This window comes from Vitis riparia, chromosome 19, assembly GCF_004353265.1.
Source record: "Vitis riparia cultivar Riparia Gloire de Montpellier isolate 1030 chromosome 19, EGFV_Vit.rip_1.0, whole genome shotgun sequence".
Taxonomy (NCBI): domain Eukaryota; kingdom Viridiplantae; phylum Streptophyta; class Magnoliopsida; order Vitales; family Vitaceae; genus Vitis; species Vitis riparia.
The window spans coordinates 20,997,095-21,008,924 of record NC_048449.1 but is presented as its reverse complement, the minus strand read 5'-3'; the positions used below and the strand labels follow the sequence as shown (position 1 = coordinate 21,008,924).

At 45.4% G+C, this 11,830-nt stretch overlaps 1 protein-coding gene across 1 annotated transcript; it reads right to left on the bottom strand.

The window, feature by feature from the left end:
• Window positions 1–862: 862 nt before the first annotated feature.
• Window positions 863–1,439, bottom strand: LOC117908319. Its single transcript, XM_034821921.1, has 2 exons — window positions 995–1,439; window positions 863–927 (listed from the first exon to the last, which is right to left on the bottom strand). Exons 1-2 carry the CDS (start codon window positions 1,437–1,439, stop codon window positions 863–865), a joined length of 510 nt encoding a protein of 169 aa, XP_034677812.1.
• Window positions 1,440–11,830: the final 10,391 nt, after the last annotated feature.

Genomic DNA, 11,830 nt, shown 5'->3' with positions numbered 1-11,830 from the left:
GAAGAGGGCAACACCCAAGACACCCCAACCAAAGTAAAGAGTAACTCCCATAAGACCCTTGTTTTTTAGCAGTGAAGAAGCAAATGGTCTATGGTCTCCTCGTTCTCAAGACACATAAAGCATCTATTTGCCAAGGACCATCCTCTTTTCTGAGCAAGATCTAGTGTTAAAGCTTTACCCCATGCAGCCTCCCACGCAAAGAAACTAATTTTGGGTTGTACCCACCCATTCCAAATATAGCTAGATGGAAACAAAACAGGGCAATCCGCCTCTAGAGAAAGATAGAGGGACTTGGCTGAGAATTTGCTACTCTTTGTTTCGGTCCAAATCACCATATCATCTACATCTCCAAGCACTCTCTTTTCGTGAATATGCTCCAGAAATCTTTCTGCCTCCTCAACCTCCCAGTCATTTAAGGCTCTTGAAAAACAGGGGTTCCAACCCCCCCTACCCCCCTCAGCCAAGGGATCCCACACATCCGCCACCCAAACTTCCTTTTCAGCAGACAAAGCAAAGAGGGAAGGAAAAGACTCACACAAAGGGGAATCCCCACACCATCTATCCCTCCAAAATCTCACCCTCCTCCCATTGCCAACACTGAATGAAATCCGAGCGCCCACCAACTCCCAATCCATCCTTATTCCTTTCCAAAGCCCCACGCCATGCGCCTCTCTCACTTCCCGAGAGCACCAACCCCCTCTATCTTCCCCATACTTCCCTCTAATCACTTGATTCCATAAAGCCTCTCTCTCATTTGCGAATCGCCAATTCCATTTGGAAAGAAGAGCCTTATTGAGGATGGAAAGACATTTGACCCCCAATCCCCCTTTCTTTTTACTTAAGCACACCACTGCCCATCTTACTAAGTGTGGTTTTCGCTCCAAGTTGCCACCACCCCAAAGGAAGTCCCTCTGAATTTGCTCAAGTCTGCGTTTAACGGAACTTGGTAATTTCAACAAGGACATAAAGTAAATAGGAAGATTCGACAAAGTACTTCGGATTAGAGTTGCTCTCCCTCCCTTGGACAAATATTGTCTCTTCCACATAGCCAATCTTTTACGGAATCGCTCTTCCACTCCATCCCACACTGATACTGACTTAAACGGAGCACCCAAAGGAAGACCCAGATAAGTGGACGGGAGGCTACCCACTCTACAGCCAAAGTCCAAGGCAAGATTGTCAATATTCTCTACCCTCCCTATTGGAATGAGCTCACTCTTCTCTAAGTTGATTCTCAAACCCAATACGGCCTCAAACCACATAAACAACCAACTTAGGTAAGTCAGCTGGTCTTGAGAAGCTCGGCAAAACACCAAGGTGTCATCAGCAAACAACAAGTGGGAAATCTGAACCCCTTTGTCGTTCCTACCCTTCACCTTACAGCCCGACATAAAACCTCCATCCACAACCCTTTTGAGAAAAGAGCTAAAAACCTCCATGAGCTTTGAAAGAAACCCTTAGATGTTCCGTTGACCAGCACAGAGAAACTTGCAGTGGATATGCACCACTTGATCCACCCTATCCATTTCTCCCCAAAACCCATTTTCTGCATAACTGTGAGAAGAAAAGACCAATCCACATTGTTCTAAGCCTTCTCTATGTCAAGTTTGCACATGATAACATTCTCATTATTCTTCAGAACTGAGTCAATGGCTTCATTAGCTATGAGCACTGCATTTAGAATTTGTCTACCCTCTACAAAAGCCCCTTGAGCCTTAGACACCAACTTTCCAACCACCTTTTTAAGTCTATTGGCTAACACCTTAGCCAACCACTTGTATAGGCTTCCCACTAAACTTATGGGCCTAAAATCCCTCAAATCTTCAGCCCCCACTTTTTTTGGGATTAAAACCAGAAAAGTTGCATTTAGCCTTTTGACAAATTTATTGTGGTCATGGAACTCCCTGAAGAAGCTCATCACATCCTCTTTCACAAAGTCCGAAGCAAACTGCCAAAAAGCCATTGTAAAGCCATTAGGCCCCGGAGCTTTATCCCCACTACAACCCATCAGCGCGCCATGCACCTCCTCTTCTGTGAACGGCACCTCCAAAGCATCAACATCCAAATTCTGCAACGTTTCGCACTGTAGCCCAGACAAAGGAGGGCGCCAATCCCCCGGATTGGACAACAGAGATCTAAAGGCATTTATTATTCCTTTGCTAATCCCATTCTCCTCCGAATACCATACACCATTAATCCTAATTCGGTCTACATTATTTCTTCTCTTGTGAGCGTTTGCCATCCTGTGGAAGAAGCCTGTGTTTCTGTCACCCTCTTTCAGCCATACTTCCCTAGATTTTTGTCTCCAAGAAACCTCTTCTAATAACACCCATTTTTTGTATTCTTCCCTTGCTTCTCTTCTAGCCTCTATCTGTTCCAAAGACAGTCTGTTAGTCTTCTCCTTTGTATCCCAAAACTGCAGCTGATCCAACGCCAAATTCTTCCTGTAATCCACCCTGCCAAAAACATCTCTGTTCCACTCCTTAAGTTTAGTCTTTACAACCTTTAGTTTTTCAGCTAGTATAAAGCTTGCAGAACCATTAAAGTTGTCCCCCTCCCACCAGGCCTTCAACAGATCCTTAAACCCCTTCACTTTAAGCCACATATTCTCAAATCTGAAAGGGGAAGACCCTCTTCTCAAATCCCCTCCTTCTAACAGAATTGGGAAGTGGTCAGACACTGGTCTCGGGAGGACACATTACCTTGAGCCACTAAAGTGGCTATCCCACTCCTCATTGACCAGGAAACGATCTAGCCTTGAGAGAGACTGGTTATTCACCCCTCTACTCCAAGTAAAAGGACCCCCAATCAGAGGCAAGCCCTTTAGCTATAAATCTTCTATTACATCTAAGAATCTTCTCATGTCTGAATCTAAACTCCCTCCTCTACTGCGTTCTTCAGGGCTTAGGATAGCATTAAAGTCACCAGCAACACACCACGGCCCATTCCAAAGACCGTAGATGGCCCCCAACTCATTCCAAAAACATTCCCTGTCTTTCCTCATGGTCGGACCATAGACCCCTGTAAAAGTCCACGTAAAGCCATCCTCATAGTTCTTGAAATGGCAGGAGATTGAATGTTCTCCCTTTTCTAACCCGATCAGTTCCAACACCCTATTATCCCAGAACACCACTATACCACCCGCTGTACCCCTTGAATCGACAGTTCCCCATTCTAAAAATCTCCCTACTCCCAAACTCCGAACAATACCCCTTAAAATCTCCTAGATTTTTGTTTCCTGCAAACAGACCAAGTCCACCGTATTATTCTTAATCAAAGCTTTGATCACCTTCCTCTTATCACAATTATTAGCCCCTCTAACATTCCAAGAAAATAGTCGAATCTTCATCTAAACTTAGAAGAACTGCCCCCCCTTCTCCTCCTCCAATATAATTCACAGTCCATTCCAGCTTTCTCAACTCTCTTTCGAACTTTGAAGATTCCAATTTTCTCTTTTTCCTACCATCCAGCTTCCCCTTCTTCCCCTTCTGAAGTTTCCTTTCTTTCATTCTTTTAAGCAGAAACAGAATCTCTCCTTCAAAGCCCTTCGTCGGCATTCCGATACATTAGCTAAACTTAGCCAAACAACTGGACTGCCAGCACGGCTCACCCACTGCGTTCCCCTCCTCCGTAATCTCTTAAGGAACCCTTTCCATAACGTCCTCCGTCTCCACCTCGCCAGTCCCATTAGCAGACCCCAACAACCCAGAGACCTCCGCCTCCCTTCCATTCGCCATGATTATCCTTAGAGGACCCAAATCTGCTTCCCCAACTATTTTCGAACTGCAACCTCGGCCGCAACCCCCATTTGTGCCGACAAACATCCCATCCTGCCTAGAAAGAGTAGAAAAAGAGAAGAAATCCCGCTTCCCCAACGAGAAAAAAGACCGAGAAAAAGGGACTGTGTGCTTGGACGCCTCCTCCAACAGAGCTTCTTCGGTAAGCTCTTTAGTGAATGGCACCGGAGGAGACGAGCCCTGCTGCACGCCGAGAACAACCCCGTCTGGACACCCGCGGACCACCTCTCGGCAACCCCTGCGAGCCCTAGCCCTAATGTCGTCTTCGAAAGTGGGTCGCCCCACCACAATTGGACTTTTAGTTAAGTCCAAAGTGGGTCGGCCCACTTCCATATAACTAAGTAAAGCTGTGTGCGAGTTTGGTGTTGGGCCTAAGTGGGACGACCCACAGTCCTCTATGAAACCCAACAGGCCCTCCTCGTTGGGCCATCTCTGGAAAGTTGTCTCCAGCTTGTTTGAGAGTGGGCCTAAGTGAGACGGCCCACACTCTTCTTTGTGCCAGACAGGCCCTCCTCGTCGGGCCTCCTCTCCACTGCCGTTTCCTTATCCAAGCCCGAAGATCCATTAGCTTTGGCTGCAGGCCCAAATTTTGAATTGTTCCCCCTACCATGCTTCTGCCTCTTTTTGGACATGTCCGCCTCTGCCCCTCTTGTCGGCATCAAGTCAGAAAAAGGAGTCTCCATGACTGTTCTGCAACATTTTTCTCCATCTTCAGACGGCACAGCCACCTTTGCAGGCTGCCCAGTTGACTGTACCTGTTTCACCACACATCCAGCGCGTGAAGCCCCCCGGTCTTCTTCCCTAACCTCTTGATCCTTTCCCGATCCATTTCTGATCACCGGAAACACTTCGAACACCCTTGGCAGCACCTCCCACCACAGTTGAAAAGCAAAGCAAGTGGTGCCGATTACCACTTGCAGGGAACTTGGCCATTCTATCCCCTCCAATTTCACTAATAATCTGGCCCATTGGAGCTCGTTAAATGCAGCAGTGCTTTCATCCACTGCAACAAAGCCCCCACAGCAGTCTCCAATCTTTTCAAAAACTTCCCAGCTCCAAAGGTGCAGTGGTAATCCCATCACTCTCACCCAAATTTCCTTAAGATGTTCACCACTTTGAAAACACCCCACCTTTGGGTCCCACCTTTCCAAGTGTAGAATCGAATCCTTAAAACATCGGAAGCCTCTTAATAACACTTTGTTTGCCTCTGCTTTATTCTCAAACTCAATCAGAATAAAAGGGCCCCCCATCCTCGCTAACTTCACTCCTCCTTTGAATTTCCAGTGATCTTTTCCCCAACTTTCCAGAGCACACAGGTCTGGAAGCGAAACCAAAGTCTCTCCCCATCTCCCAACCAGGCACCGGTCTAAATGCTCCCTTCCTCTTGCCACATCTTCTTCTCCTAGTTGTAGCCACGCTGCTTCCCCTAGTCTTCTCACTCTTGAAACTCCTCTTGTATTCACCGCATCAACGTAGGATTTTTCTTTCTTCCCCTTAGGATTCCCATCTCTGCTCTCAGTTTTAGAGGAAGCAAAAACTTTCCTAGCTCATCACGTGTCGCTATTCCAAGTGAGCAAGGTTTTTCAGCTAGCAAGGCCCAGCCTCCCAAAAAACCTTTTCCTTTTGGGAACACTAAACAATGTCTCTTTGCATCTGAGTCAACCACTGAACACAATAAAAATCTACCGGCCTCATTTGCTCGACATTCTAGTTTAAACTTTCTACCTCCATCCTCCCAACTTTTGACAGATCTCTGCGCAAACTCACCCCTACCGCTAGCCTCCACTCCCTCCAACAGCCAGCACAAGCTGGAGCTCCCAAACCTGATCCACGAAGTGAATCATCTGCTTCTTTCCACAATGATCCCCTTTAGATTTTTCCCAATCACATCCACAGAAATTTCAAAAGACTTAGAGTCTACTGTAAACCAGCAACTCCCTCCTCTTTTCCCCATGAGAGGAATAAGGGTTTGGAGTTCAACTCACCTTTCCCTATTGTATAGAAGATATGGCTTTTCTTAGGCATCATAGCAATGAAGGTTGCATTTGTACTTTGATTTATTACCCCATTGGTGTGGAACTCAATAAACACCCTCATAAGATCCTCTTTTATCACATCCCAACACTCTTGATAAACTGGAATAGTAAAACCATCAGGACTAGGGGCCTTTTCCTTATTTAATTGAAACACTGCCATTCGTACCTCCTCTTCAGAAAAAGGCCTATCCAGCCAAATTGCACTCTCTCTAGGAATAGGGACCCAATCAACACCTTCAATCCTCTAAGAGTCACCTTCAGGTTTGGAATAAAGTTTCCCAAAGAAATTTACAATCTCCTCAGAGATAACCTCAATGTTGCTTAAAGTCTCCCCCCTCTCAGAAATCAGAGACTTTATGAATTTCTTGCTCCTCCTTCCAGTGGCCATTCTGTGAAAGAACTTAGAATTGCAATCCCCTTCTTTAATCCACTTGACCCTAGATTTTTGTCTCCATTGAACCTCTTCCTTTAATAGCAAATCCTCCAGCTCCCCTCTTCTTAAGGTCCTTTCTGATACCATATCAGGATTCAAATTCCCTTCTTGTTCAATTAGATCAATTCTACCTAAGTCCGAAAGGATGAGCTTTTTCCTCTCTCTTAAATCTCCAAAGGCCACTTTATTCCAATCTTTCAACTTTGATTTAACAAACTTTAATTTCCTCATGAACTTGTGACTTTCCCAACCTTCAACCGTGCACTCTTGCCACCAATCACTAAACTTCTCCTTAAACTCAGGATGGAGCAACCACATATTCTCAAACCTAAAAGGAGTCGGACCCCATTTTAAGGAATTAGTTTCCAAACAAATTGGGCTATGATCTGAGGTCCATCTAGGAAGCGCCTCTTGAAAATTTTGAAAGAAAAAGGAATCCCACTCAAAAGAAAACAAAAACCTATCCAATCTCTTGCAAATAGGAACAGCTTGCATGTTTGACCAAGTAAAAGCCGCATTCCTTAGAGGGGGGTCCAACAAACCACTCTCCCTTATAAACTTGTCAAAACACCTCATATTGAGAGTTAACCTAGAATCACCCATCTTCTCAGAGATCCTCCTGATAACATTAAAATCCCCTCCTATACACCACCTTGGGAAGGTCAGACCATACAGGTCCTGAAGCTCCAACAAAAAGTCCTTCCTCCACAAAAGCTTATTCAGGCCATCCACTGAAGTTAACCAAAAAGACCCTTCTTCACTAGAGTTCAACTTCACAGTTACAGAGAAAGATCCTAACACCTTCTCTGTACACTTAAACTTATTTGAATCCCACAAAATCACAATCCCCCCTGAAGCCCCACAAGCAAGAAGAGCAGCCCACTCCATGCTTCTACCTTTCCAGACATTGCTCACAAACCTCCTGTCCCAAATTTCTCTCTTCGTTTCCTGAAGCATCACCACATCTGGACTTTGAGTACTTAAAAACCTTCTGACAGTTTTCCTTTTCTTCTTGGAACCTAATCCTCTTGTATTCCAACTTAAGATCTTCATGTAAACAAAAACAACCTATCACAACCAGCAACCAAACCTAATCCTCTCATCGGGTTCCAGAGTCATTTTTCCTCTTCCTTCTGGAATATACCTTATCCGCAGATAGAGTACTCTTGCTCTCTATTTCCGCACCTTTTCCATTATCTTTGACAATTCTAATCCTCAGACTCTCCAAAACCGACTGCACCTTGACCATTTTCCTAGTCGTGAGACCCTCAACCTGAAAACCTTCCAATGGGAGGGTGGGAGGTTCTGGCTCTGGGGACGAAGCCTTGCTTGAGACACAAAGCTCCTCTAGGTTACTGAGTGTTTCCCTAGAGAAAGGGCAGCCTTTAAAATTTTGGTTAGAGGTTTCTACAGAAAACGCCACACCTTCAGAATAGGACACGCCAACACGACGACTGAGCTCAACAATAGGAGAACTTGAAAAGGGACCACGTTGAGAAGCAAAGATTGACTCCAACGGAATCGAAAAAAAGGCTGACACCGAGAAGGAAGAACTGAAGAAAGGTCCATAGCCTTTTTATATATTTATTTTTTTCTGCTTAACCAAAACGACGCCATTTTGATGCATTTCATTATTAATTGATACTGTTTTACTGTTGTCTAAATTCAAATCCCCAATTTCTTTCTACACAAACCGAAGTATCGAACCCTACTGTATTTCATTTTAGTGAAGCTCTTTAAGACTCAATGTATTGATTTCCTGTGAACAATACAATGATTAGTAAGTTGTCAACAACCCAACTCATCTTGGTAAGCTCACTGTTCTTTTGCAGTGGATGAGCTACAATCTCTGGTTGAATTCATCTTCTCCAGCAGCCAACTTCATCCTATCCTACAAGCTTCTGGTTTATGGTTGTTGAATATAATGTATTTATAGTGTATAACCTTTCCTTGTTAATATAGGACACATGTATGGTAGTTAGGACTCCTAGCCTTGTATATATATATATTTCTTAATTGTAAGTAGATTATTACATTAATAAGAATTAAGGTCTTTCTTCTTTCTCTCTCTCTCAACATGGTATCAGAGCCAAGGAAGAAAACCTAATTCTTTCCTGTTTCCCGTGTCATCAACTCCGGGAAACCTTCCGGTGACCGTGTTTCATTCCGGTCACCTTCCCCATCTCCCAATACTTTCCGGTCATTCGGATCGTCGACAGAAACTACTCACCGCCGGCGATTTTTTCCGGCGAACTTTTCCGGCGACGTATTTTTCCGACACCGACCATACCAGAAGGAGCGCCTGGAGGAGATCTACAACTTTTGTGAAGGCACCGGCACCAAAAGAGCATCCACGCGCCGCCCACGCGCACGTTTCCTTCCGGCGGCTGCATCTCACGCGCCAGCGCGTGAGGGCGCGTGAGGGCTTTTCCGGCGACACGCCTCCTCCAGCAGCCTCGCCTGACGCCGACCAGCCTCCCTACCTCCCTGGTTCTCCCATTCGAGCCCTGCACGTACCTCTTTTGGGGATTTTTGTCTCCGTCGGCCCTCCAAACAGTCTTTCCGGCGAAGCTCCGACTACTTTTTCTCCACTCCAATCCCTGCACGTGCCTTGGGAAGTGTTCTTCTACCTTTCTGGTGGTACCACGCCGCGATCTGAGGCCGTCTCCCTTTTTCGGTGGTGCCACGCCGCAATCTGAAGCCGTATTAGGGCTCTCTTCGATCCAAACATACTTCATTCTCCAGATAAGTAGATATGACTACTAAAAATTCCATTTTTTCCGCTGTTATATCTGGATCTCCTATGATTACTTCGGAGAAATTGGTTGGCAGTGACAATTATCTTTCCTGGTCTGCCTCTGTTGAACTTTGGTTTATGGGTCAAGGATATGAGGATCACTTGATTACACAGGAGGCAGATATCCCTGAGGTTGACCGCGTACAGTGGAGGAAGATAGATGCACAGTTATGTAGTGTATTATGGCAATCGGTTGATCCCAAGATTCTTCTTCATCTCCGTCGGCCCTCCAAACAGTCTTTCCGGCGAAGCTCCGACTACTTTTTCTCCACTCCAATCCCTGCACGTGCCTTGGGAAGTGTTCTTCTACCTTTCTGGTGGTACCACGCCGCGATCTGAGGCCGTCTCCCTTTTTCGGTGGTGCCACGCCGCAATCTGAAGCCGTATTAGGGCTCTCTTCGATCCAAACATACTTCATTCTCCAGATAAGTAGATATGACTACTAAAAATTCCATTTTTTCCGCTGTTATATCTGGATCTCCTATGATTACTTCGGAGAAATTGGTTGGCAGTGACAATTATCTTTCCTGGTCTGCCTCTGTTGAACTTTGGTTTATGGGTCAAGGATATGAGGATCACTTGATTACACAGGAGGCAGATATCCCTGAGGTTGACCGCGTACAGTGGAGGAAGATAGATGCACAGTTATGTAGTGTATTATGGCAATCGGTTGATCCCAAGATTCTTCTTCATCTTCGGGCCTACAAAACTTGTTTTAAATTTTGGACTCAGGCCAAAGGATTATATACGAATGATATCCAGCGTCTTTATAAGGTGGCTTCTGCTATTGTCCATCTCAGCCAACAGGACTTGGATCTATCTACTTATATTGGCCAGATTGCCTCTCTTAAGGAGGAGTTCTTGACTGTGATGCCTCTTACTCCTGATGTTGGGGCTCAACAAACACAGCTTGACAAGTTCTTCATGGTTCTTACTCTTATTGGCCTCCGTCCGGATCTTGAGCCTGTCCGTGATCAGATTCTTGGTAGTTCATCAGTTCCGTCCTTGGATGATGTGTTTGCTCGCCTCCTCCGTATCTCCTCCACTCAGACTTTGCCATTTGATAGCACTTCAGATTCTTCTGTGTTAGTTTCTCAAACTAACTCTCGAGGAGGCCGTAGTGGTACCCGAGGTAGAGGTCAACGTCCTCATTGCACCTATTGCAATAAACTTGGCCACACTCGCGATCGTTGCTATCAGTTACATGGACGACCTCCTCGCACTGCCCATGTGGCCCAGTCCTCTGATTCTCCGCTGCCTCAGCCTCCGAGCTCTTCCGCATCTCAGGCTTCTGTTGCCTCTGTTGCCCAGCCTGGTAATGCCTCTGCCTGCCTTACCCACACATCTTCTCTTGGACCCTGGATTCTAGATTCTGGAGCTTCTGATCACTTATCTGGTAATAAGGATCTTTTCTCCTCTATTACTACTACCTCTGCTTTACCTAATGTTACCTTAGCTAATGGTTCTCAAACTGTGGCTAAAGGTATTGGTTTGACCCTTCCTCTGCCTTCTCTACCTCTCACTTCTGTCCTTTATACTCCTGAATGTCCTTTTAATCTTATTTCCATCAGCAAAATCACTCGTACTCTTAATTGCTCTATTACCTTTTCTGATAAATTTGTGACCTTGCAGGACCGGAGTACGGGGAAGACGATTGGCATAGGACGTGAGTCTCAAGGCCTCTATCACCTCACCTCGGATTCATCTCCTGCAGTTTGCATTTCCACTGATGCTCCTCTCCTTATTCACAATCGTCTGGGCCACCCTAGTCTCTCCAAGTTCCAGAAGATGGTTCCTCGTTTTTCCACTTTATCGTCGCTTCCGTGTGAGTCATGTCAGCTTGGGAAACATACTCGTGTCTCGTTCCCAAAGCGTTTGAATAATCGGGCAAAGTCTCCTTTTGAGCTTGTCCACACTGATGTTTGGGGTCCTTGTCGAACTGCGTCTACTTTAGGATTTCAGTATTTTGTCACTTTCATTGATGATTATTCTCGGTGTACTTGGTTATTTTTAATGAAAAATCGAGCTGAGTTATTCTCTATTTTCCAGAAATTTTATGCTGAAATCCAAACCCAGTTCAATATTTCTATTCGTGTGTTACGCAGTGACAATGCCAGGGAATATTTTTCAGCCCCATTTACTTCGTTTATGTCTCATCATGGGATTCTTCATCAGTCTTCTTGTGCTCATACTCCTCAACAAAATGGGGTAGCTGAACGCAAGAATCGACATCTTGTTGAGACAGCTCGTACTCTCCTCCTCCATAGTAATGTTCCTTTTCGTTTTTGGGGGGACGCTGTTCTTACCGCTTGTTATTTGATTAATCGTATGCCCTCCTCTGTCTTACATGATCAGATTCCTCACTCCCTTCTCTTCCCTGACCAACCACTTTATTTCCTTCCTCCTCGTGTCTTTGGTTGTACTTGCTTTGTTCATATTCTCACTCCTGGACAGGACAAGCTTTCCGCCAAAGCCATGAAGTGTCTCTTCTTGGGATACTCCAGACTTCAGAAGGGTTATCGTTGTTATTCCCTTGAGACTCATCGATACTTTATCTCCGCTGATGTCACCTTCTTTGAGGACTCACCATTCTTTTCCACCACTTCTGAGTCTCTTCCTATTTCTGAAGTCTTGCCTATTCCCATTGTCTCCCCACCTGATGCTATGCCTCCTCGACCACTTCAGGTTTATCATCGTCGCCCTCGTGTCGTTGCTCCTCTCCCTTTTGCTGAGGCACCTGCTGACTCACTTCCTATCCCTTCGGCTT